Below are 23,838 nucleotides of genomic sequence, written 5' to 3'. Positions count from 1 at the left end.
ACGAGTAAAGATCATCCTATCGCTGGAGATCATTTGTCAGAATCATCTGCATCTGTGATCTGGAAGAATCTGGACGCCCACCGAGCACACACCACTTGCAGGCCTCGGCGAAGAAAGACGTCATGGGATCACGTGCCATAGGCACACCGTCATTCGTTAGTCCCGCTCGTCATCTCTCACCTCACACTTCTGGCCTGCAAGATAACAACCTCCACCTTTCCTGCTCCCTCGCTATCTCCATCACTTTCGTGAATCGTCGAATATACCCTATTCCAAAATCCCATCAAATATATAACATAACCAGAAAAAATGGCCAGTTTCCAGGACCGTGCTCAGCACACCATCGCTCAGCTTGACAAGGAGGTAAGTTGTTTGTGCGTTTCTAGCACTGGCTCGGAGTGTGCGGTACCTTTACGACCCCTCGAAATAGCCTCCATATTTAGTGCTATCCCATCGCTATCCAATCCTATTTTGTCGCTCTGAACAAGAGATTTTTATACCGCACTTTTCGATCGCCAGCCAGCTTATTATCGCTCTCGTGCTTTGTTTTCGCACTAAAAACATAACTAACGAGGTCCCTATACAGCTCTCCAAGTACCCTGTCCTCAACAACCTCGAGCGCCAGACTTCCGTCCCCAAGGTGTACGTCATCCTTGGTCTGGCTGGAATCTACACCTTCCTGGTCTTCTTCAACATCGCCGGCCAATTGCTTGTCAACTTGGCTGGCTTCATCCTCCCCACCTACTACTCCCTCAACGCCCTTTTCACAGCTGGAAAGTCGGATGACACTCAGGTGAGTACATTACCAGCTTAACACCAATAAATGAATTATACACATTTACTAACATGTCTCGTGATCCAGTGGTTGACTGTATGTTCTCGTGATTCCTCTATCCCTGCAACCGCCAGGGCTCTTCACCTAGGCATGAGCCTAGCACGTGATCCCGTATCGCAAAGAACCGGAAGCTAACATGTGAATCTATAGTACTGGGTTGTTTACGCTTTCTTCACCGTCATTGAGAGCGCCGTCAGTGCTCCTTACTGGTTCCGTAAGTGATTTTTTTTTCTTTTCTTTGGGAAGCGAGTTGGCATTTAGAACGTATGCTAACATTTAATCCCAACAGCGTTTTACTACATCTTCAAGTTCGTCCTTGTCCTCTGGCTGGCTCTTCCCCAGACCAAGTAAGCTATCCATTCTTGATGTATTCAAATGCAACGACGGCTAATCCAATTTTTAGCGGTGCTCAAGTCGTCTTCAACTCTCTCCTCCAGCCCCTTGTTGGCCGCTACTTCAACAGTGGCTCTACCTCGGCCAACCTCCGGGCCCAGGCTGATGCCGCCACCAAGGACCAGTAAATAGACCGACCGTAAATAAGAGGTTTGCGGCTTTTGCTCCCACAGCCGCAAATAAGGTCTATTCCCTGCTCATCTGGTGAACATAAAAAAAATTAACGACGAAGACGATAATGAGACTTCGCTGTTTTGACACAGTTGGCGGAAGTGGTGATTGGTGAGAAGCCATGCGGGGCTGCATGGTAATAACGTTGGAACATGGACTCGTCCTTGAACCTCTTATTTTTTTTATTTTATATGATTTTGCTGTTGTAGAAACGTTTGCGATCGCTGGTGGATTAGGGGCGGGATCTGTCTCGTTCACCAGAGATGGATAGGTATATCTGATGCATTTGTCCTCTTGGATAAATTCGAGTACCGTTTCCCTTGACTGTCATTCTTATTGATATATCTCTCGTGTGACGCATGAATGACATGAAAATATTTCCTTCGAAGCTTATAACCCAAGTAGAAAAACTAACTGATACGGGTAAACGCTATTCGAAACTTTGGGAGTGATGTATGATATTTCTGATTAAGACTGGGTACCGTAGCCCAGAAGTAGCTATCCCCTAGCGAGTAGATATACGCGGGGGGACTGGTGATATTAGTATAAGCCGAAACGATTCTGCCAGCCATCCGTACGCGGATTTAATATAATACGATATGGGAAAGGGTTCGCATCCGTGGTCGTAATTGGGGGAAGATGATCTTTGTCGCGGTTCACGACGGCCAAGATCTTGAGCGCAGCCTTCTGCAGCATGTTCTCCATTGCTTTGCGGACCTTTGCACGCTCTAATTCGTCTGTGTTAGCTGAGTGTCGGGCCGTAAGGAATTGCGTGGTGAATGAGCATTAGTCCAACATACCAGATTCTGTCCTGGGGGTGGCGATTGTTACGTCCAAGTTCCACACCTCCCAACATACTTCTTCTTCTCCTTTTCCCGCTAGCCCAGAGAACCAAATACCAGAGCGCCTGCGCTTCTTCTCGTAGAATTCGACGGCGATCCGCCCGCGTACGCCGCCGCCTCCTCCGCTACCACCCCCAAAACCACCGCCAGAGTCGTGAGCACCCGAAGCTGAGTGTTGGCGGACTAATGAGCTGATGCGTGAGTCTATTAGAGTTTCGAGGTCTACGTCGTTTATAGCGGGGAGGGTGAAATCGAGGACATCAAACGTGGTCGGACGGATAGATGGGAAGTATCGGTGGAAGAATATTAGGTTGAGCACACCTAGACACCGAGAATGTTAGCTTGGTATAATATACACCAATCTTGGACACAAAGCGACTACCACAAACCTTTTAATACGTCTCTGACGCTGGTCGTGTCTGCGAAGATCTCCAGGAAGTACTCTGGAGGGGTTTTGCGGGGCTCCATTGCGAAGCGGCGGGACGGGAGAGGGTGGAGAGCGAGAATGGGGTGAGTATGAGTATGGCGTGAATGCGATCGACTATATCACACAGCTGGCTGTTTGAGTTCTCTGAGAATAAATAGAAGATGTGGGGGGACTCCGGTGACGACTAGCTATGACGAGCTGGGTCGAAGAGCTGTTCTGGCTACGTGGGGGCCAAGATAAGCCGGTTTGGTGTTGGAGACAGCAGAAACGCAGTGATCGCGGGCTGTGGAAATGGCAGGGTGAAGTCGCCTAGTCCGCTAGGAGAAAAGATCATATAGGAAAGTCCACATAGGTAGAAAACATGGTGCCCTCAGCGAGGATATATCCCTTTGTCTCGTTGAGCGAAGTTGCAGGTGAAAGGGACAAGAGTCCTCATCCGGGGAGGACGACTCATGATAAAATTACGGAGACGTACGGCTGTGACGCGACTTCCCCGCCACAAGCCGGTATTTTATTGAAATTATGACAGCAAGGGCTCCCGTGACCTCAGCATACCTCCAGTTGGGCACAGCAGACAAGGAGAGGGCTGCACTATACAACTGGAGGTGCATTTAACTACCGAAGGAATGCCGCAATAGACTAAGCTCCAAGAAGGCTAGTATATCGTGATAGAACAAGCCTTGTTATCATTACTATAGCCCCCGAGCACTTGCTTGGTTGTTCGCGTATCCTTATCATAAGGCAATCGGTTTAGCCGAGGCCGCGTCCATTCTCCGACCGTCATTCTCGGTTGCTGTGATCGCCATCAATGACCTGTCTTCCTCTCTTCTGCTCCATCTTCCCTATCTATCTAATTATTGCTTCTGCTCCATTCTAGTATCTATTCAGATTTATATTGTATATGATGAACTGCATTGGTTCGGTATTCGCGTGAAGTTGACCTCCAATCCCCCTTCGCTCCACCATGATCAGTGCTACGAGGCGCTGGTTTCGGCGCAATCGCAAAACCCTCGCAATCGGCACAGGCGTCATCGGAGTAGGATATCTTGCAGGACAATATGTACTGTCCAAGATTTCGGAAGCACGAGAACGCATGAGCAGTGACCGTATTTCCAGAGAGAAGTGAGTGATTTGCCTCCTGTTATCTATCCCCACCTGACTCGCGTGCTCGGCGACGGAGGCTGACTGCCTTGTTTCACTCCGCAGTTTACGACGACGATTTGAGCAAAACCAGACTGATTGTACATATACCGTGCTGGCTTTGCTGCCGACTGCGGCAGAGGACATCTTAGAGGCGCTCCCGGTGGAGGAGTTGACGAAGGAGCTACAGAAGAAACGCGCGGAGCGGCTGGCCCGTCTTAATGCCGGGGAAGGGACAACAACCGGGTCGGACATGAGCTCTGTAACCCCCAGTCTGCCCGACGACGATAGAAAAAGCCTGTCAAGTGATTCTTTCCTGCGTACCAGCCAACTCGGCGATTCGACTGTTGAAGGAGATCCATCCTCCCAGCCGAAGCGGAACAAGACCCAGCTTTGGAACGAGGTCAAGATTACCTGTGTGTCTATCCGCTGTGTATAATATTTCCCTCTGAGACTGACACTGTTTAGCGACTACTCGAGCATTCACCCTCATATATACCCTATCGTTGTTGACTATCTTCACACGCGTCCAACTCAACCTACTTGGCCGCCGGAACTACCTTTCGAGTGTGATTTCTCTAGCCACACCCCCCGCCGACTCTTCGACGATTAGGCTAGAGGACCACGATGATGATCTTACGCAGACCTTGGGAAATGATTTCGAGACTAACCGACGGTATCTCGCCTTTAGCTGGTGGCTGCTCCACCGTGGCTGGAAGCTATTGATGGAGGAGGTTCAGACGGCAGTGGAGGAGGTGTTTGGTTCACTTAACCCACGGGATGATATTTCGTTTGAGAAACTATCGGAATTGACTCTCCAAGTTCGAAAGAAGGTTGAAGGCAACACTGAGGAAGATAGGAAGTACGTTTACCCTATAGGCTCGGTATCCGAGTTGGAAATTCCGTTTACTAACTGAGCGGGAAGGCACCGAAAGTGGCTCTCCTATTTACTTCCTCCACGAGAAGAAGAAGATAACCTGCTTGAGGAATCTGGCGTCCTCGGGGTTACAGAAGCTGCCACCCCCCAAACCGCGGCGACGCTACGACACCTCCTCGATGAGACGGCCGACCTAATCGACTCCCCAACATTTACTCGTGTTCAGATGCTTCTGAACAATGAATGTTTCGAGACATTGATACAGCAGTGCAAGGCGGATGCATTCAAATCCGCGGGGCCCGTGACTGCACCACAATCCTTTACATCTGTTGGTACAATTATTCCACCCTGGCAGGATTCCGAACTCAAGACGAAGCTGGCGAATGTCCTGGCAGTGCTTGCTCGACAAGCACATGTTATTGGCAACGGGGCCTCTCCTCCAAATCTATACGTGTCCGCAATGGACCAAGGCGTTCGGGAGCTGGAAGCATTCGCGGCAGTGGTGTACAGCTCAAACTTCGACTCAGAGCTTCTCGGTGCTGGATCCGGATCCGGATCCTCCGGCGGGGCAGGCACAGTGCCAGACTCCGTTTCTTCTTCCCCTATAATTGTTGCCCAGGACGACGGCGAGCTCGATCATGACCGGGTTGCTCGAGGGGTATCAACCGTACCGGGATTTGATAATAATGATTTGGAGAAGGCATGGGGAAGGGCTGTTGAAGAACAACCAGGCAGTGGACCTGCAGCATAGGCTCGACGAGCCTGGTGACAGATAAACTCTGAAGGCATACGGCCGTGATACCATCCACTCTCATCTATGAAGGCTAACTGGGTGGTGATTGTAATATTATATCCAAGCTGAATAGCACGAATTCTTGACGCGTGAATTAGGACGTCAGATATTAGGTAGCGAATAATACATTGGAGGATATACCTACCTAACGTGTATGGTGTACTCCGAGTCTCCATCATCACTCCGTAAGGTGTAGCTAGTTAGTTAAGGCTTGACAGGCTTACATAATAACCGTGATCTGTGGGGGAGCCGAATAGCCGAACGGATGTTCATCGGATCAAGGGACTCGGTGGATTTGGTGGGTTAATATATTGTGGCGCGGTGGGTTGAGGGGAAGCTTGGAGTGACACCAATTTTTGCGCCTCGGATTGGCTAAGGGGGGATCCGAATGTGCACTGTTTGAGTTGCATCGACGGCGCTATGAAATGCTTGGGAAAAGCCAGAATTGCAAGCATACTGTTCAGCCTGCCAGGCGAAGATGAATTAGCTATACTAATGCAAGTTATGAATGCTTCTCTGCTGCCAAGTGGATTCGCTGTGCATGGCGGATTCTGATTTTGAGCTCTTTGTTTCCTTCGGGGTAGATCATGTCTTCTTGTGGACGCTGCACCTTTGTGATCTTCCACGATCCCCAACTTGTCATGCTTCCAGGGCCTCCTGGTGGCCGGATTTCGTGAGAACCCCCCCGCTGCTAGTTTGTCCATGAGAAAGAAAAATGCTTCCCTTCCTGTCCTTTCCCTCTCGTGCCAATTTCTTTCCTCTCCCATCGCTGTCCGCTAATCCGTCGCGTGCCCTTCGTTTGGCCCCCCTCCTGAGGTTACATCTCCGAGCTCGGACAAAAGCCGACACCGGCTGAGGAATCCAGCTCGCTCCCGCGCCGTTCTGTTGCGCTGGCCAATTTCCCTCCGCTTACCAGTTTCTTTTCCCCTGACTCACTGGGCTTGCTGAACCCCATTCACACTCTTCCGGCGACAAGACACTGCGACTGCGGCAGATCGTATATAATGGGAGTCCTGGGTGCGTGCTCTACTGACTCAGATTGTGGATGTTGCGGTGCTGATGTATAGATCGCGAAACAGAAGAGAGCCACGACCCCAGCCATGCGCCTGAAAAGGGCGGCGAGGCGCAGGAGCAAACGCAGACGTCGTCGATGGGGTCCAACGACCTCCCCTTGCTCACCAAGACTACGGAGCGCAAGCTCATGGCCAAGGTCGATTTCCACGTCGTTCCCTGCTTGTGCATCATGTACCTGCTTGCCTTCCTTGACCGGTACGAGAACCCACTCCCCACTGCAGCGAATGCGCCTACGACTAGAGTTGATTTTTCTTCTTTTTTAGGGTTAATATCAGTAATGCGGCAGTCCTAGGCATGACCACGGATCTGGGTATCGCAGAAGGAACAAAATACAACACAGCCTTGACTATTTTCTTCGTTCCCTACGTTCTCTTCGAAATCCCTTCCAACATCCTTCTCAAGAAATTGCGGCCCCATGTTTGGTGTATGTGCCGGATCTTTCTTTCCCCCTTAGTCTGCGTCGCTGACTGCTGCAGTGTCACTCTGCATGTTCTTATTCGGCATTGTCACCATCTGCCAGGGCTTAGTCACGAACTGGGGTGGTTTAATGACTACCCGTTGGTTTTTGGGTAGGTGCATTGCACTGTATTCAAAAAAGATCCGTGGCTAAAAGGTTAATGTAGGAATGTTTGAGACCGGCATGTTTCCTGGATGTGAGTGTATTTCCCCGTTGCTAAATTTGTTTTGTGTATTAACCGCTCCCAGGCTTCTATTTGCTGGGAATGTGGTACAAGCGCAGCGAGGCCCAAAAACGATTCAGTTTCTTCTTTAGCTCTACCACGCTAGCTGGTGCTTTTGGCGGTGTGCTTGCTGCTGGTCTTGGAAAGATGCACGGCGTCCGTGACCTTGCGGGGTGGCGATGGGTGTTCATTGTCGAAGGATTGCTCACAGCTGTGGTCGCCATAATCTTGTTCTTCTTCCTCCCTGACTTCCCCGAGGATGTGAAATGGCTCTCGGAGGAAGAGCGGGATTTTCTCCGGGCGAAGTTGGCCAAGGATTCTGGGAAGGCTGGAAATGATGCTGATATGGGCTGGCGCGAAGTTCTGGCCGTTTTCAAAGATCGTGAGTAGCGTCCGTCCCTCGGGGATCGCCGTTCCTCCATTCTGACTTCATCTCTAGCAAAAATCTTTCTTGGTGGTCTCATGTACTTCGGGCAGATTGTCACGGCCTATGGTTAGTCGTTGCTCCTTGCCTAAAACTTAATTCACGAGCAGAAGAGCTAGAAAGCTGACCTATCGCAGGCTATGCTTACTTCGCACCAACCATTATCAAGTCTTATAACTATGGGCGTGAGTGTTTCCTTGGTTCCTGCTGGACATATCTCTAATCGGGATTGAAGCAATCGAAACTCAACTGTACTCCATTCCACCTTGGGCTGCGGCATTCGGATTCTCCATGTGCATCGCATACTTATCCGACAAGTTTAAACACCGTTTCTTGTTCACCATAATTCCTATGTTGATTTCGATGGCTGGCCTGGGTATCCTCATGAACATACATAACAACCGCAGCGTCCAATATGGAGCACTATTCCTTGTTACTGGTGGATGCTACAGCGCCATGCCCGTGGTCGTTTGTTGGTTTGCGATGAACCTAGGGGGCCATCGCCGACGTAGTGTTGGAACCGCATGGCAAGTTGGTTTTGGCAACAGTAGGTGATCTCTTAACGCCTTGCTCCCCGAATCAACACTAACGTGGAATTCAGTTGGCGGTATCGTCGCTACGTATTCATTCCTTCCGAAAGATGAAGCGAATTTCTGGAGAACTGGATTCAGCATTGGCGTGGCCTTCCTTGCGTTTACTTGCGCCCTCTGTATCCTCTACTTCTACAGAGTGTGGCGCGAAAACCAAAAGAAGGACCGGATCATGGCCAGTGGTGACCCCAGTTATCTTGAAGAGGACGAGGAGGTTTTGGGAGATTTGGCGACGAAGTTCCGTTACTCATACTAGGATGTAAAAATCGTTGGATCCTTCAAATGAACTATGAAGCCCATTGAAGTCCATGCTAGGGCTAGGGCTTGGATAATATACCCACAAAGAATATATGCTTGAGATATGATCTCTTATCAATATTGAAGAATGAAATAGAAAGACTATATGTGCCGATATTACACATGGAACCCACAATAGCTGTAATTGATGTCATGATAATGCGTTGATGTTGGGCTCGGTAAACAGTCAAGCACTAACACGTGACCCGTCACCTGACTAGGGTTTCTGACGCACACAACCTTAAGTAGCTCTTCCGCTCCCGTAACCGTTCTTCTTCCAACCATCTTTCATCCTCGAAGAAGTGTGAGTAATAGCTCCCCCATCGGCCTCAATGGCCATGGTAAACCTGCTAGACGGTGACTAACTACCTAACCAGTCACTCTACGAAGATGAGAGCCAAGTGGAGAAAGAAGCGCGTTCGCCGTCTCAAGCGTAAGAGAAGAAAGATGAGAGCTAGAAGGTGAGTTTACTACTGATGTTGTCAAAATATCGGCCTGCAATCGATTCTAACGTCGCAATAGCAAATAAACTACTCGCCCAATTCATCTCAGCTTCTCATGTTAAGCTCGGTGTTGAACGCTAAACACGACAAATCTTTGACGACGTCACGATGATGATTTTCCAGTTATGATCGTTTCGTGGTTCGCCTCCTCCAATGAGGCCTGCCTGGTCGGGGACAACCAATGCTCCTCATATTTATCTATTATATCGATTTCGGAATCCGCCGTTCAACTGGAACTTCCTTCCCGATCTTTCAAACGAAACGGATATGAATTTCCATCCAATCCCTCGGGTTCATCAAACGTTTTCGATTGTTCTTTGACCAGGTGGTGGGGTTGCGTTCTGCGTAACTTGTTACCCTCGGAGGGGTCAATGTGTTTGGTGGGGTTTGGTAGGGGTCAGTCCAAGTGTGACTGATAGTCTTCGGTTTTCCTGTACTGTCTAGTTTCAGATGCCACTGGCTTCTCCGAGTTTGATATGGGGGACTGGTCAATTCTTACACTCTAGGCTTTAGGACATCAGCCTCGGCTGGTGCACCCAAGGTCTGGAGTCGTGGAGAGGTCCTCGAGAGTTTTATCATCAAATTACGAAACAAAAAGTTCCGAAACGCAACATTGTCTCTTGTAAACTGTAAATTGTAGACTCAATATCTTCGAACTCAAAAGGCCATCCAGCGCCTGTAGGCTTCTGTTTCAAAATTCAGTTATTCTTGGGTTCTCGTGGCCCGTGGCTCGAGGCTCGTGGGCATGTTTCTCTCCGCCTTCACTTGACACTCACCGCCTTCACTTTTTTCTCCAACTTTTTTTTTACAGCGCAAGCAGCCTTTTTGCACTCTACGAAACTCCAGTTACCACCCTCTCAAAACCATATTATACAATGGCCTCCGACAAGGCTGAGAAGAAGCGCAAGCGCGCCTCAGACCGCCATGAACGACCAACCAAGAAGCCAGCCCTGGATCTGCAAAGCCTCCCCCCATTAAAGTCCAGTTTGACCAAAGACGACAGCGAGCTCGCTCCTGTGCTGAGTATGCGATTTTATCTTGATATTTCCCTGGGTATGATTTCTAACATACTTGGAAAATAGTAAACACGCCCGGAGTCACCAAGCAACCTAATGTCCGCCTGAACCCGTATCTGAGAACCCGCAGCCATGCTGTCGATGGCCATTCCGCGGGGAACGATGGGATTGCAACCACAGAATTATTGCTGCAGTCTTCAGAGCACCCGAAGTTGGACTTTACGGGACGGGAAGCGAACGATGATGCCGATTCCCAACTGAAGCATTACGTTGCTGTTGTGGATCCTGTTAGCAAGACGTGGGAGTTCGTTGAGGCGAGGAGACTTACGCTTCGAGGTGCAGTGAGGAGGGCGCCTTCAGCGGAAGAAGAACAGGACGAAAGCGAAGATGAGGAAATGGTTTGTTTCTTATTCCCTTCATTTTTGTATATCAATTATGGATAGGAGGGCGAGATGCTAACGATGATATCTCCACAGAGAACCATGCGTGAACAGAAAACAGACCTCACATACACATTCGGCACAAAGAAATCACGGAAAGCAACCGAATCCATGGCCGAAAACGCACAACTCTCCAATGCCCCTGAGGGCGCCGCAACAGCCGCAGAGTCCGCTCTTCTCCAATCCATGCCCGCCGACGCAGCAAGAGACATCGCAGCCAAGTCTGCAGCAGTCCAGGCCGAAATCCAAGCCTCCAAGCCCTTACCCCCTGCGAACCTCGACGCCAAACACCCCTCAGAGGTATACCCCATCGAAAACCTCGTCCCCAATGGCAACGCCACCCTCCGGCAACTCCCCATCAAGGACTGGCAGGACACCATCTCCTCCGGGCTCGAGGTCATTACCTCCTCACGCTACGTCGCCAACCGCATCTACGACGTCGTCGAGTCCGGAAACACAACACATCTCCAGATCCTCCGCTTTGTGCTCGTCCTCATCGAACTCACCCGTGCCCTCGGCTCCGGCAAACCAGGCCGCGGCCCCAAACGCCTCCCATCCCGCGACGATCTGCGCCAGCTCCTCTCCGGCGGCTCAAAGAACGCCAACGACGACCCGTCTCCACAAATTCCAGACCCTGTCATCGATGCCATCCGCCGCAAGTTCGCCCCCGGCGGCTCAACCCTCTCCAAGAACGACATCACCCTCCTCAAAACTACCATCTGTGCGCTTACGCTCCATATCCCCCCGCAACCAGTTAAAGATGGCATCCCCACACCCAACGGCGGGAACACTCCAAATGAACTGGCTACGGACCCGTCGGATCTGCGTGACGACTTGCAGTGTGAGAATGCAGACATCCAGCAGTACTTCCGCGAGTTGGGATGTCGGGTTGATAAGCCTAGGGAGACTGAGTTCGCTAAGTGGGATGTTCGGGGTGGCAAGGCCCAGGCTGCGACGATGAGGATCGCGAGACTTAAGCTTCCTGTGGAGTTCCCCAAGGTTAGTCGGGCTGGTGGAAGGAGGAGGTAGATGGGGTCCCCCGTCTGGGGTGTTTTGTATGTATGTATGCACACCGGTGTGTGTACAGGGAATGATGCTTATGAAAGTGGTGAAGAGCAGAGATGATATAGACAAAAAAGGACAGTTGTGTTTGCGTGTAATTGGCGTTTAGAGTTGTCTTATTATCATTATCATTGTGTGAATACCAAGGTAGTAAAGTGAATGACCTAAAAATCAAGTTCTATCGGATAAGCCTTGACCGAGATTTAACGGCCACGTATTGTTCAGCTACGCAGAAACTACAGGTGATGATTTATAGCAAGGTAGATGTTTGTAGTTTGGACATTCCTGGATTTGGACCTAAATTAAATGACGGGCAGGTCCTGTTGAAGTATCCATCAAGTCAACCCGAAATATAGCTCGTAATCAAGCATACTATCTAAGGAGCGGACGGGAGGGCTATATATAACATGTGTGTGTGTGTATATATACCATTATCCCACAAGTATTACCGCGGTGACATCGGACACCTAAGCGGCAGCTGCGACAGGAATCGAAGCAGTGGCGGGTGCCATGCGCGGAACCGGTGCGGCGTGGAACTCACGTTCCACGGCAGCTTCCAGGGTTTCATTTGGCTGGAGCTCCAGCTGCACGTCGGACCAGATGGGCTGGTTCTCGAGCTCAGCAGCTTCCACGCCAACGCCGACGAAGCCGCCCATGGCCTGCCAGTCGCTTGCACGTTTGATTCCGAGGTCATTCCAGACAGTATTGACTGCTTGAACGAGGTGGTTGCGGAGTTCCTGGGTGTGTCCAGGGGTGGGAGTGATTCTGAGCCGTTCTTCGCCGCGCGGCACAGTGGGGTAGTTAATTGCTTGGACATAGATACCGTGCTCCTCAAGAAGCTTGTCAGACGCCTGCTTGGCGAGTTCCGCGTCGCCAACAAGCAGAGGGACAATGTGAGACGGGTTAGGAATCACGGGGATGTCCAAGTTCTTGAATGATTGCTTAACAGCACGAGTGTGCAGCTGCTGAAGGACACGGTCCTGTTGGTAGCGAGATTGATACTGGATTGCAGCATCGGCGCCGGCCATGGTTGCCGGTGGAAGAGAGGTTGTGAAAATAAATCCTGGAGCAAGCGAGCGGATTGTGTCAACTAGCGCAGCAGAGCCAGCGATGTAGCCACCGACACATCCGTATGCTTTTCCGAGGGTACCGGTGATGATATCAATTCGATCCATTACGGTTCCCTTAGTGCTGAGAGGGTTTGCGGTGTCCTGGGACGCATAGACATCGTAATCAAGATGCTCGGCAACTCCGGCACCGTGGGGCCCATACATGCCAACGGCGTGGACCTCATCTAGGAAAGTGATGGCGCCGTACTTGTCTGCCAAATCACAAATCTGCTCAATTGGAGCAATAGAGCCGCACATGCTATAAACCGATTCGAAAGCAATGATCTTCGGAACATTAAGAGGGAGAGACGCAAGCTTTGTCTCGAGGTCGACCAGGTCGTTGTGCTTGAAGACCATTTTTTTGGCGCCGGAGTGGCGGATACCCTGAATCATCGACGCGTGGTTAAGCGAGTCGGATAGAATGACACAGTCGGGCATCTTGCTGCCCAGAGTGGCGAGGGTAGCGTCGTTGGCAACGAAGCATGAGCTGAAAACCAAAGCTCCCTCTTTGCCGTGGAGTTTTGCAAGAGTATTCTCCAGCCCGACCGCATGCTGGTTGTGTCCGGAGATGTTACGGGTTCCTCCAGCTCCAGCTCCATAGGTATCGAGTGTCTTATGCATAGTCGAAAGCACCTCAGGGTTGCGACCCATTCCGAGGTAGTCGTTCGAGCACCAGACAGTCACCTTTTCCTCTCTAGAGGAAGTATGAGCGCGGGGGAACTCCTGGGCAAGGCGATTGATGTTGTTGAAATAGCGGTACGACTTGTCCTGGTGTTTCTTCTGCAGCTCGGTATTGTAGAAGCCATTGTAGTCGAATGGCTTAGCTGCAGGAGCACTGGGGGAAGAACCGGTCATAGCTGCGGCCGACTGGACGCGGGGACTGGCGGCAGTCTTGGAGAAACCGGGATGGACTGAGGAAATTCGCAAGTCAGTGGCTGAAACCGGGCAATTGAATAGCAGCGTCATCAGGGTAAGACATACTTTGCTGAGACTCCTTGTGGAACTCGGTGCTCATGTTGGCACCGTTTCCTGTCGTAGAGTGCAGCGCCCTCTTACATGGTGTGGTTCGGGCAGCCTTGGTGGTGGTGGCTACGCCGGCCGCGGACGAAGTAAACCGCTTGGTACCGTTCATGCGGGAAGTCTGGACGGCGAGGGCCTTGCTCATGACGGGGCAACGGTGAGCCAGTCTCTGCAAGTTGGACATGGTACCTCCTCCAGGGCTCGTGCTGGGCCGAGTAGCGGTGGCCAGCGAGCGAAGCGTGGTCGGCGAGCTGCGCTTGAGGAATGGGCACATGGCCCGGGATTGCTGGAGAAGGGCCTCCATTGATACGGATAGTTCCTGGAATCGATGGAGAGCGGATTTAAGATATAGATGAGTGTGGATGGCAGGGAGAAGTCGAGAGGGGGATTGGAGTGTCTAAATACGGAGCGGCGGCGGGTGCCATCAACTTGTGGAAATTTCGGCCTCTAAACTTGAGTCTTGCTCGTGACTCGCTCGTGTGGGGAGAGGGGGCCCTGCCAGAGGCGGTCTAGCGCCTGGCGATGACAACTCTGGCGTTGTGATTGGCTTATTTGGCCGCAGATGCGAAATTACACCGGGGTTCCTTGACAGTCACTGTAAAGTTACACAGATCCCGGCCGTATTCGTGTTAGTCAGAGGCCTTGGTCAGTCAGCAACAGGCGCTGGAATCTGGGACTCCTCATCTTCAGAACTCTTCAGTGTATTCTGGTACGTATTCGGATTACGGCCCACGGCTCCGCTGGCCGAGGCTAACGCTTCATGGGAACGTTTACCGGCTCGCCGCCTGTGATTCCCAGACAACCTTGCGTCGCTGTGATCGTACAGTATTTCCCTCTCGGGAAGCAGATCCCGAGTCCAGGCCATTCTTCACTGGTAAGGTAATTCCATATGTTTCCATTATCGCGGGAAATACTCCATAGAGCTGCTATTATAACAACAGTAATAACCAGTGGCCAAACCACCACTAAACCAGCACCTGAACTCTCAAAGGCGTATGCATGTGTACAAACAACATGTCTAAATACCTGTCCATCTCTGACATCATGCTTCCACTTCCCAGTGGAATCAGCATACCAAATCGCCATCTTTGTCTTTTGACACAGAATAATGTTAATACAAGGCAAATGTACCTGGTTTGCCCAGGAAAGAAAGAAAAGTATAGTGCAAAAGACAGTGAAAAAAAAAAATAAAAATAAAATAAAATAAAAATAAAAAAAGACCGAAGAAAGGTAGGGAAAACAGAACGCCGTCATGCAAATATAATAGAATCACCAATTCATCAGCCTAAGCTAGACCCCCATCGCCGTCAATGAGACGGAGTCGTTCTTTGGTTGTCTTAGCTCTTTTGGATGTACCCTTTCCTCCACCTCGGCCACGTCCTCGTTTGGGGACAGGTGTACCAGCCGATGGCGTCCCCAGATTTTCCGCTGTCGACACAGGAGTCGCAGCTCCTGATGGTTTGGCACTAGCATCATCAAAGTTTCCTTCACCTGTAATGAGAAAATTTGTTAGAATCGACTCGACCAATAAAATTTCTTTAACGGCGAAGAGTGGAAACATACCTTCGTGGTACATATCATCCAATGTGATATCCTTCTTTTTCTTCTGAGCATTCTTTTTGCCTCCTTTGCCAGCACCGAATGTTTCACCACGTTCAATCGCTTCCCTTTCTTTCTGCTCGATAAGTTCCGCCTGCTCGTCATCAGCCAGCCACATGGCAATGTCCTTCGCCTTGTTCTCGCGGTTGCGGGTGTTGAAATCGACGCCTCCGGCTGCGCCACCTGAAATAACAACTCGCTGCACTTCCTCCTTCTGCAACGCCCGTTTGCGGATACGCTCTTCGATGGTGGAGCGAGTGATAAGCCGGTACACTGTGACCTGTCGAGTTTGACCAAGGCGATGAGCTCGGTCCATGGCTTGCGAATCAATCGTGGGGTTCCAATCCGAATCGTAGAAAATGACAGTGTCTGCAGCAGTCAAATTGATACCAAGACCACCGGCACGAGTAGACAAAAGGAATACAAAGATATCAGAGCGTTGTTGGAAGTCCGCCACTGTATCACGACGATCCTCGAGCTTCGTGCTTCCATCCAAGCGGCAATACTTGTAGTTGCGGTAGGTTAGATACTCCTCCATGAGGTCGATCATGCGCGTCATCTGGAAGTAAAGTAGCACACGGTGGCCTCCCGCCTTGAGTTCTCGCAGAAGCTCGTCAAGCTTGGCTAATTTACCAGAATCCGTGACAAAGCGCCGCATAGAGGGTACCTCGATATGTGTATAACGACCCTTGGTTGAAAGTGGCTGGGGCAACATTGGAGCGAGTGAGTAAGGCGATGGGTCCACCTGCTGCTCGACAATTTGCTCTTCCATGGCCTTTGAAGGAGAGTCGAACAAGACGTGCTGAATAGGAATGTTGAAAAGAGAATCCTTCGTCTCCATACCGGCCTCTTGGCTTGAGGACACGAGCGTGATTGGCGGCGCAGATGCCGCAGGGCTAGCACAGGGCTCAATGACATCGAGACCCTCATTTTCAAAGACAGTGCGAGAGACGCTCATGAGTTCACGCATATACCCCTCCTGTGCGACATCATGAACCGCCTGGCGGTCATTGCGCTGGGCGATATTAAGCAAGGTGTGAGGAAGAGTGGTGGTCAATGCCCCATCCTCCTCATCATATACGGCGTTGAGACGAGATAACCTGTTGGTCTCTCCTCGGCGGCGGACGGCGCGCTCAAAGACGCCTTGATGAGAGAAATCGAACGCCTCTCCGGCTGACGTGTCCACAAACCGTAAGAAAGAGAACGCGCCGTCATCCTCCACACTGTGTTTGATATTTTCCGGCGTGAATATATTCATCAAATGAGATAAATATTTCGCATGGAAACCGGCCTTGGAATTATCGGGTCCTGCTATATCCACACGGCCGGCAGATTTGAGAAGCATTCGTGGCACGGGAAACTCGAGCAGGTTACGTGTCGAATAGGCAACATCGACGTTGTAGCCCTCTCTAACAAAAGAAGCTGTCTCTGCAAAGTGTGCAAGCGAGAAGGGGGACTTGGTTTCGGCTCGTTCAAATAAATCCGGGTGGTTGCAAACCTTTCGGAATTGCATAACCAAGTTCATCAGCGTGGTGCTGTCCGTTTCATCACCAACAGCAGCCTTCTCGATGAGATCCATGATGCTGACACGGTTCCGCAAATTAGCATACAGGGCACGTTGACGGTAGGTAAGGTCGCAGAAAATATCCTTCTCCACCTTGTCACCGAGTTCTTGTTGAACATGCTTCTTGACTCGGCGTAACATGAAAGGCTTCAAGATCATATGGAGACGCCTCAGTTGGTCCTCGTTAAGTTTCGTATTACTCTGCGCGTGAGATTCAATGTCCTTTGAAAACCATTCACTGAACTCGTCGTGGGAGTCGAAGAGAGTGGGCATAATGAAGTGGAGAAGTGCCCACAGCTCCTGCATGTTGTTTTGAATAGGTGTACCTGTCAACAGGAGACGGTTACGGCAGTGGAAGCCGAGGAGACTCTTCCAACGTGAACTCTGTGATGATTTGATAGCCTGGGCTTCGTCAAGAATCATGTACTGCCATTTGACTTTCTGGAAGTATTGCGAGTCAAGAACCACGAGTTGGTAGGATGTCACCAGCACGTGGAACTCCGACTCCTTGGTGTAGGTAATATGTTTGCGGTCCCAGAACTTACGGAGGATCTTGCGGTCTTTGGCAGAACCCCAGTAAGGCAAAACCTTGATATTAGGGACAAACTTGGTGATCTCTTGTTGCCAATTGTGGAGGGTTGAAGCTGGCGCGATAACCAGGAACGGGCCCCAAATATTATGGACTTCGGCGAGGTAAGCCATGACAGAGATAGACTGGATCGTTTTACCGAGACCCATCTCATCTGCTAAGATACCGTTGATACCCTGCTCATACAAATTGACAAGCCAGTTCAAACCCTTCAATTGGTATTCCTTCAGTTTGGCTGTGAGCATCGTGGGCTGTGAGATTTCAATGTCACCCAAACTCGTCGGGTTCTGGAAGTTCAGTTCATCATCCATTGTATCCATCGGGTTCTGGTCGGGATTATCGAAGGCGCGAGCTCTATCCTGTGCTTGCTGGACGGCGTTTTGGGCGTTGGCCATAGCAGCCTGTCGCAAGGCGGTATCATCTTCAGCATCGAAGTCCAAGTCCTCGAAATTGGTGACCTTCGCACCCGCTGGGCCAGAGGGCAAGTCGATCGCATTGGCACCTTCCGCTCCCGAATCCCCAGAGACATCTCCATCTGCTCCAGGGATCTTCCGACCGATGAAGTGAGAATACAGTTCGGTCTGTGAGATGAGGAAATTGAGTTTGCGCTTCTGGCGGTTGGCTTCGCGCTCCGCCTCTGCCCTTTTTGCCGACTCAAGTTCTTGTTTCTCAGCCAGACGACGCAAGTCACGCTCTTCACGCTCGTTTCGTTTCCAGAAAGACATCATCTCACGCATACTCCGTTTAGCGCGGGCTTGAGTGTCTTTCATACTCTTGTTGGTGCGTTCCTGCCACTTGCGGGATTGCTTACTGGCGAGCTGGGCAGTCTTGCGCAGGTTCTCTTGACGAGTACTGAGAGAATTAACCTTGGTGCGGTAGACCTTAGGGATATCTTTACGTGCGATATCCCTCCAGATCTGTTCATAGATCTGATTGTACCCCTTTGACTCGTATGTAGAAAGGGGAGCGGGAGAGGCTTCTTTGGATCGACCTCCCTTGGCGTCCTTCTTGAGAGCCTCCTTTCGTGGATCCTCCTTGGGAGCGAGAGGCAAAGGCTCGTCATTCTCCATAGCTGCATACGCAGCTTCGGCAGCATCCTTCTCGGCTTGCTTCTGCTCCTTGGACTTCTTAGGCCGTGTAACAGGGCCTCCCCGTCCGGACTTTCGCCTTGATGGTGAGTTTCGGCCAATGTGGAAGGAGCTGGTGGTGCCCCCTTCAAGATTGGGTGCCAACGGGGTAATCTCGCCAATTTCTTCGGGCGAAGTGACGCCTTCCAGAGCTCTCTTTGTAGTCTTGATTTTCCTCTGGGCCCTTTCAGCTTCCCGTAGGAACTTGGCTTTTTCGGCAGAATCTTGGGTCTCGTTCGCCTTGAGCTCTGCTTCAAGCTTCTTCTGCATTTCCATACGGACAGTGTTCTCACGGCGTCGCTTGCGTTGCATATCTTTCTTGCGTTCCTTTTCGTCCTGAACTTCTTTCGCTTGGACTTCGGAAACAACGGAGGCTTCGTTTGCGATTCGGAATCGGTCCATGCCCGCGTTGGCTTGTCTCTCGAACGACTTGCCAAGTTTACGAAGATAGTCATGGCGACGACGCTGTAACTCGTGTTAGAGCAGGAGATAAGTTGGATAGGATGTTAGTGGAAAGCGTACCTTGCGTCTGAGACCTTCAGCGCGTTCAACGTCTAGAGCACGTTTCTTCCCTTTGAGTAGATAGCGCTCCCGCTCTTTCTCGAATCCAGGGGCCTCAACGTCGCTCTTCTCTGCATTATCAATTTCGGCCATATATTTATTGACAACTTCTGACTCTTTTTCGGACAGAATCTTGCGAGGTCGGGGAGCCTTAGAGGGATCGACACCGTTGGCCGAAATACCGGCACCCTCTTGGTCTTTCTCCATGTTGCGTCGACGTTTATCTGTGCTAGGTTTCTTCTCGAGCCGGACCGACGATGGGGTTGGTGCCGGCTCGATGTCTCTCACTTTCGGCTGGGCAGATATCGGCGCGGGAGGACTTAAGCTCGCAGCATTCACTGAAGGCGCAGCTGAATGAACAGAAGCTAGCCCGGGAGGAGGAGACTGTTTCTTTGGAGGGGAGCGCTCTTCAGTAGGACCTGAAAGGATGCTAGCAAAAGACATCGGGTCCGCAGCACGAGTAGGTTTCTGTTTGCAAAATAGAGTATGTTAGCATTACACAAACAAACGGGGCCGTTTATAGGAAGGGGTGGTAAAACTCAAAAACTCCAAAAAGAAAAAGAGAAAAAAAGAAAAAAAAAAAGGAAAGGAAAGGAAAGGAAAGACGCACAGCTTCCTTCGGAGGAGAAACCGGTCTCGGTTCTCGCTCTCGCATTGCAGACGAAGAATACGCAGGAACGCCATGATTCATTGAAAAATGCGATTCCGGCTCCTTTTTGGGGGAGACATGAGGTTGGCTATCCGGTCGACTTGATGGATGGGCATGCGATGGGGTAGAGGGACCGTATGGAGATGCGCCACCGCCGGGTAGCAGGGGCCCAGAATAAGGCCGGGGAAGGGAGTATTGCTGAGTCCCTGAAGCCGAATGTGTTTGATACTGTTGCGGTGGTTCGGATGGATGCGACGGTGGGGGCGCACCCCCGTTCAATGGGGGTAGGCTTCCTGGTAAGGGCGAAGGCGCATGTTGTGAGTAGTGAGGGCTCCGAGCCAGGTTGGGCTGCTGGAAGGCAGGGGGCGTCTGGGGCGGGCGTTGGTATTGATCATTGTTGGGATAATAGTGACGCGGTTTATTCGGCGGCGAGTAGGCCGGGTAATGAGACTGTTGAGTCGGAGACTGAGGATTATACGGCGGAGCCCCCGTCATTGTGGTAGCCGCGTGTGTCCGGAACGCGGCGACAAGAATTTAAGGACAGGAACGACCGATGGGGAAGAAATTGGGATTAGAACCAGTCGCTCATGGATTGGCTGCGAGAGTAGATAGGCGTCCACGCGCGGGTAAGTAGGGGCGTTCTCGTCAAGGGTGCGATCACGCGTTCGTTAGTCGTTAGCTGTCGAGCTATCTGCTTGGGAAAATAAGTATAGGCGAGCGAATGATGAGAAATGGGATTGTCGAAGGGAGGAGGGGATGGAATCAAGAATTAAGATGGACACATTGTTGAGGGCTGATGGAAGGAGTGGAGGATGGGGAGAAGAAGGCGAAGAAAATGAATGAGATGGCAGGAGTTCGCCTTACCGGGTTTGCCAGGAATCTTCTTTCGGAGGGTCTGGCTCTACCTAGTGTCTCCTCGTGTGGTGAACCAGCAAATCTTCGCGGGTCAGCCGTAATCGGGGAACAGAACACTCAGGCTGAAGCCATCGGTAGCCTCCTTGGATGCGGATCTTCACACGTTGACTGTGCAGAGACAGAAGGAGGGGGCGATGCAATAAAAACGTGAATGGGGAAGGGCGCCGTTGGCGTTGAGTCTGGTGATAAGTGTCGCCGGGGAAGAAGAAGAGCAAGAGATGAAGGGAGAAGGGGGAGTGGAAGCAGAGATGGAATGGATGACGGGGGTGGGAAGTGTGATGGCGCTGGTGATGGTGACAGATCCAGTGTTCTTCTCGTGGTGCTGAGATCGAGAAGCTGCCCCTTTGCTTTGCCGGGTTTGCCCAACTTTTGCTGCTCGTCTTCTTTCGTCGGCTTCACTTTTCTTCTGTTGCTTGTCGGCGATCCGAACTCTGTGTATTTGTATTTCCGTTACCATTTCCTCCTCGCACGGGAAGCACAAACAACATTGGCTTGGATTCCACTATTTCGTTCTGTCATCTATATGCCTGTTAGTTTCGAAACTGCGCGTTTTATGATACATTTCTTTTTGCATCCCCATTCCTGATGCCTGGCCCATTTGCTTTTGGCGTTCGATATTGGATTTGTGGTGGACTGCGGTTGATCGCCCTCTCTCCGCGTCATGTTCTGGGGCCGTTTAAAACGTAAATTACGGTAATTGATCTACTTAAGAGCATTGACTGTAAACGAAATACATCGCCAGAATCCCAGTTTCGCAATGGAGCCCCAGCCATGTAACCGGGTAATGTCTGGGCGTCTTTCAAGTTGTTGGAGAAAGTGTCCGCCTGCAAATGTCCGGAAAGAGTGAGTGCAGCGGCTTTTTTTTTGCGTCTCTGAACCAACACAACACACTCAATACTCTGGCTGGCGGTAATCCATTCTAGGATGAAGGCGTGGAGATCGAGCTTCTACAAAAGAAATACGTGGAAGACCTTCCTGGACACACCCTCTTGGCGACCAGACCCATTTCTCTTGAGACTTGAGACTTGAGGTTGATGAATGATGATCATCGCGGGAGGAGCCACTGCGGTCTCAAGTTTTGACCCCGACGCCGCAGCGGACTCCGGAGATAGACACAATGAGGCTTTAGGTGAGACATCGTCGGTATTTCAATCGACGCTCACCCGTTTCAGGACGGACGACATCAGCCCCGAGGGGCGGCTGCATAGACGACGCGAGGGCCATGCGCCTCACACAAATATGTCGGTCTGGTTGGCATTTTCCGTCCTTGTGTCCACTCAGCCCTTGAAGTTGGGTCGGGGAGTTGATCGTTCATGTTGCCTCGCTTTGAGGTTTCAAGAGTGATAAATTTACTCCGGCTATGAACACTGAGGTTACAAATAGCAGATGTTTACGAGCTCAGCGATAACGGCACCGGCTCCCAGAATAGAATTGCGAGTGGATCGGGTTCTTTATGGAACATTCCGTCCTCTACTAACACCATGATCTGTTGCATCCAACCCGGGCATATCCACCATAACCAGGATCCCGTTACTCAGGAACCTCCAGCACATATCTCCCAGCAATCTTACCTTGTTCTATATTTCCAACGCTCGTTAGCATCAACATCAGGATCAACACACAAAGGCAGAAAACGTGGCACAGAGTAGAGATGAGGGAATAACGCACCCATCAGCTCAAAAATTTTAGGCAAATCCTTCAGCGGCGCTGTTTTGAACGGTGCTTTAATAAGCCCTCGCGCAAAAAAGTCCAATGCCTCAACGCCATCCTGGCGGCTCCCAACATAACTCCCCTTGATGTTAATCATGCGAACGACGGTCGAAAACACAGGGGCCTTGAGGAATGCATTTCCCGGCAAGCCGATTGCGACAACGGAGCCATGGGAGCGCACGTACTCAGTTGCTTGTTGGAAAGGCTTTTCAGCGACGGCAAGGAGGATGACTGCGTGCGCGCCCATGCCATTAGGAGTAGCGGCTTTGACGTCTGCGACTACGTCCTTCGATTTGGAGAAGTCGATGAAGTCCTGTTACGTTTGCTTCAGCTTTTTTATTTTTCAGGCATAGTAAGTGTGGTTGGATGGTTTTGGTTGGTGAATTTGGGTATTTGGTAAGTGAGGGAGGAAGACCTCAGCTCCTAATTGCTCACACATGTCTTTCTTCTCATCTCCAGAGTCGATGGCAACAACCCGGAGACCCATTGCCTTTGCGTATTGTAACGCCAGGGATCCTAGGCCTCCCCCGGCACCAACAATAGCAACAGATTGGCCCGGGCGTGCCCCAGACTCCTTTAGGCCTTTATAGACCGTGATCCCAGCGCAAAGAATAGGCGCAGACGCGTCAAGGGCGACATTATCTGGGATTTTCGAAGCCAGAGCAGCCTTTCCGATAGCATACTGCTGAAACGTCCCATCAACGGTATACCCAGATAGCTGAGGATTCGGACAAAGCGGCTCGTCAGACTGCATACACATTTCACAAGCGAGACAAGCGCCATTCAGCCACTTAATCCCAGCCTTGTCACCAATCTGGAAATCATTTTCCTTGTTCACCAGTTCGCCTTTTGCTACGACGATGCCAGCACCCTCGTGTCCGCCGACAAGAGGCATCTTTCGCTCGAGAGGCCAGTCGCCTTTCATGGCGTGCAGGTCTGTGTGGCACACGCCGGTGTACCGTATCTTAACAAGGATCTCGTCCGGTCCTGGTTTTGGGACCGGAATCTGTTTGTAGGCTAGTTGTGCACCTGGCTTCTCGAGGACCTGGGCCCATTGGAGGTCCGGGATGGATGTGGACGGAGACATGATTGTTAATTGAGGGGATGAGATTCATGCAATGTTGAGATTGAACTTGGAAGTGAAGAGGAATATTAAAGTAGCAAAAGATATTTATCAGGTTCCTTGAACACTGGAACTTCCTGGGGACAATTACTTAAATAACCTCAGAGTTAAAGAGAATGTAACACCCACTTTCTGGGAATAACACTCACCCTAGATAAGAAACATTGTGTCAATAATGAATAAGAACGGGACCTCCCACCATCCATCAATCGAATGCTCCCTCACAGGCGATTGGTAGGGAGTTCCGCCTGCTGATGGATGACGGTAGAGATCAAGTGGCGACGTCATCCGAGAACCATCATTGACCG

At 50.9% G+C, this 23,838-nt stretch overlaps 9 protein-coding genes across 9 annotated transcripts; 4 read left to right on the top strand and 5 right to left on the bottom strand.

Annotated features, from left to right (window-relative positions):
• Positions 1–309: 309 nt before the first annotated feature.
• On the top strand, positions 310–1,356 carry yop1 (putative membrane biogenesis protein (Yop1); the record flags this gene model as incomplete). Its single annotated transcript, XM_040806172.1, has 6 exons — positions 310–363; positions 587–793; positions 863–871; positions 986–1,049; positions 1,125–1,182; positions 1,239–1,356. 6 exons carry the CDS (start codon positions 310–312, stop codon positions 1,354–1,356), a joined length of 510 nt encoding a protein of 169 aa, XP_040664751.1.
• A 583-nt stretch (positions 1,357–1,939) lies between these two features.
• Positions 1,940–2,709, bottom strand: ASPVEDRAFT_50554 (autophagy-related protein 101; the record flags this gene model as incomplete). Its single annotated transcript, XM_040814328.1, has 3 exons — positions 1,940–2,127; positions 2,200–2,562; positions 2,631–2,709. 3 exons carry the CDS (start codon positions 2,707–2,709, stop codon positions 1,940–1,942), a joined length of 630 nt encoding a protein of 209 aa, XP_040664750.1.
• A 563-nt stretch (positions 2,710–3,272) lies between these two features.
• On the top strand, positions 3,273–5,562 carry ASPVEDRAFT_38463 (peroxisomal biogenesis factor 3). Its single transcript, XM_040811706.1, has 4 exons — positions 3,273–3,790; positions 3,875–4,224; positions 4,277–4,670; positions 4,734–5,562. The coding sequence occupies exons 1-4, from the start codon at positions 3,633–3,635 to the stop codon at positions 5,434–5,436; spliced, it is 1,605 nt and encodes a 534-aa protein (XP_040664749.1). The 5' UTR covers positions 3,273–3,632; the 3' UTR covers positions 5,437–5,562.
• A 30-nt stretch (positions 5,563–5,592) lies between these two features.
• ASPVEDRAFT_494779 (uncharacterized protein) lies at positions 5,593–6,537 on the bottom strand. The gene has a single exon (XM_040814168.1). It carries the CDS (start codon positions 6,243–6,245, stop codon positions 5,748–5,750), a length of 498 nt encoding a protein of 165 aa, XP_040664748.1. The 5' UTR covers positions 6,246–6,537; the 3' UTR covers positions 5,593–5,747.
• Positions 6,365–8,581, top strand: ASPVEDRAFT_494968 (putative MFS transporter). The gene is made up of 10 exons (XM_040814173.1): positions 6,365–6,495; positions 6,561–6,747; positions 6,816–6,976; positions 7,029–7,121; positions 7,176–7,211; positions 7,258–7,614; positions 7,672–7,725; positions 7,794–7,841; positions 7,892–8,203; positions 8,258–8,581. The coding sequence occupies exons 1-10, from the start codon at positions 6,483–6,485 to the stop codon at positions 8,500–8,502; spliced, it is 1,506 nt and encodes a 501-aa protein (XP_040664747.1). The 5' UTR covers positions 6,365–6,482; the 3' UTR covers positions 8,503–8,581.
• Positions 8,582–9,921: 1,340 nt separating this feature from the next.
• ASPVEDRAFT_50551 (DNA-directed RNA polymerase I subunit RPA49) lies at positions 9,922–11,531 on the top strand (the record flags this gene model as incomplete). The annotated part of the gene is made up of 3 exons (XM_040814327.1): positions 9,922–10,069; positions 10,129–10,460; positions 10,539–11,531. 3 exons carry the CDS (start codon positions 9,922–9,924, stop codon positions 11,529–11,531), a joined length of 1,473 nt encoding a protein of 490 aa, XP_040664746.1.
• Positions 11,532–12,031: 500 nt separating this feature from the next.
• hemA (5-aminolevulinic acid synthase HemA) lies at positions 12,032–13,997 on the bottom strand (the record flags this gene model as incomplete). Its single annotated transcript, XM_040809821.1, has 2 exons — positions 12,032–13,584; positions 13,655–13,997. 2 exons carry the CDS (start codon positions 13,995–13,997, stop codon positions 12,032–12,034), a joined length of 1,896 nt encoding a protein of 631 aa, XP_040664745.1.
• Positions 13,998–14,872: 875 nt separating this feature from the next.
• Positions 14,873–20,618, bottom strand: ino80 (chromatin-remodeling ATPase INO80). The gene is made up of 4 exons (XM_040808152.1): positions 19,744–20,618; positions 19,095–19,601; positions 15,257–19,037; positions 14,873–15,184 (listed from the first exon to the last, which is right to left on the bottom strand). The coding sequence occupies exons 1-4, from the start codon at positions 20,275–20,277 to the stop codon at positions 14,979–14,981; spliced, it is 5,028 nt and encodes a 1,675-aa protein (XP_040664744.1). The 5' UTR covers positions 20,278–20,618; the 3' UTR covers positions 14,873–14,978.
• Positions 20,619–22,227: 1,609 nt separating this feature from the next.
• Positions 22,228–23,494, bottom strand: ASPVEDRAFT_123274 (zinc-dependent alcohol dehydrogenase; the record flags this gene model as incomplete). The annotated part of the gene is made up of 3 exons (XM_040806066.1): positions 22,228–22,274; positions 22,366–22,720; positions 22,823–23,494. The coding sequence occupies 3 exons, from the start codon at positions 23,492–23,494 to the stop codon at positions 22,228–22,230; spliced, it is 1,074 nt and encodes a 357-aa protein (XP_040664743.1).
• Between the last annotated feature and the right edge of the window lie 344 nt (positions 23,495–23,838).

This window comes from Aspergillus versicolor (assembly GCF_001890125.1).
Source record: "Aspergillus versicolor CBS 583.65 unplaced genomic scaffold ASPVEscaffold_2, whole genome shotgun sequence".
Classification (NCBI taxonomy): domain Eukaryota; kingdom Fungi; phylum Ascomycota; class Eurotiomycetes; order Eurotiales; family Aspergillaceae; genus Aspergillus; species Aspergillus versicolor.
Note: the sequence above shows the minus strand (reverse complement) of the source record. Positions and strands in the feature narration are given on the sequence as shown.

What these genes read in the sequence shown, in the direction of transcription:
- ASPVEDRAFT_494779 (XM_040814168.1), bottom strand. Translation starts at nt 6,245, where the DNA reads ATGGGAGAGGAAAGAAATTGGCACGAGAGGGAAAGGACAGGAAGGGAA.
- ino80 (XM_040808152.1), bottom strand. Translation starts at nt 20,277, where the DNA reads ATGACGGGGGCTCCGCCGTATAATCCTCAGTCTCCGACTCAACAGTCT. An exon ending in CTGAAGGTCTCAGACGCAAG is followed by an intron (nt 19,038 to 19,094) that starts GTACGCTTTCCA and finishes CACGAGTTACAG; the next exon opens with CGTCGTCGCCATGACTATCT. An exon ending in GGATGATATGTACCACGAAG is followed by an intron (nt 15,185 to 15,256) that starts GTATGTTTCCAC and finishes TTCTCATTACAG; the next exon opens with GTGAAGGAAACTTTGATGAT.
- ASPVEDRAFT_494968 (XM_040814173.1), top strand. An exon ending in ATTGCGGCCCCATGTTTGGT is followed by an intron (nt 6,977 to 7,028) that starts GTATGTGCCGGA and finishes TGACTGCTGCAG; the next exon opens with TGTCACTCTGCATGTTCTTA. An exon ending in CATGTTTCCTGGATGTGAGT is followed by an intron (nt 7,212 to 7,257) that starts GTATTTCCCCGT and finishes AACCGCTCCCAG; the next exon opens with GCTTCTATTTGCTGGGAATG.
- ASPVEDRAFT_38463 (XM_040811706.1), top strand. Translation starts at nt 3,633, where the DNA reads ATGATCAGTGCTACGAGGCGCTGGTTTCGGCGCAATCGCAAAACCCTC. An exon ending in GAACGAGGTCAAGATTACCT is followed by an intron (nt 4,225 to 4,276) that starts GTGTGTCTATCC and finishes GACACTGTTTAG; the next exon opens with CGACTACTCGAGCATTCACC. An exon ending in AACACTGAGGAAGATAGGAA is followed by an intron (nt 4,671 to 4,733) that starts GTACGTTTACCC and finishes CTGAGCGGGAAG; the next exon opens with GCACCGAAAGTGGCTCTCCT.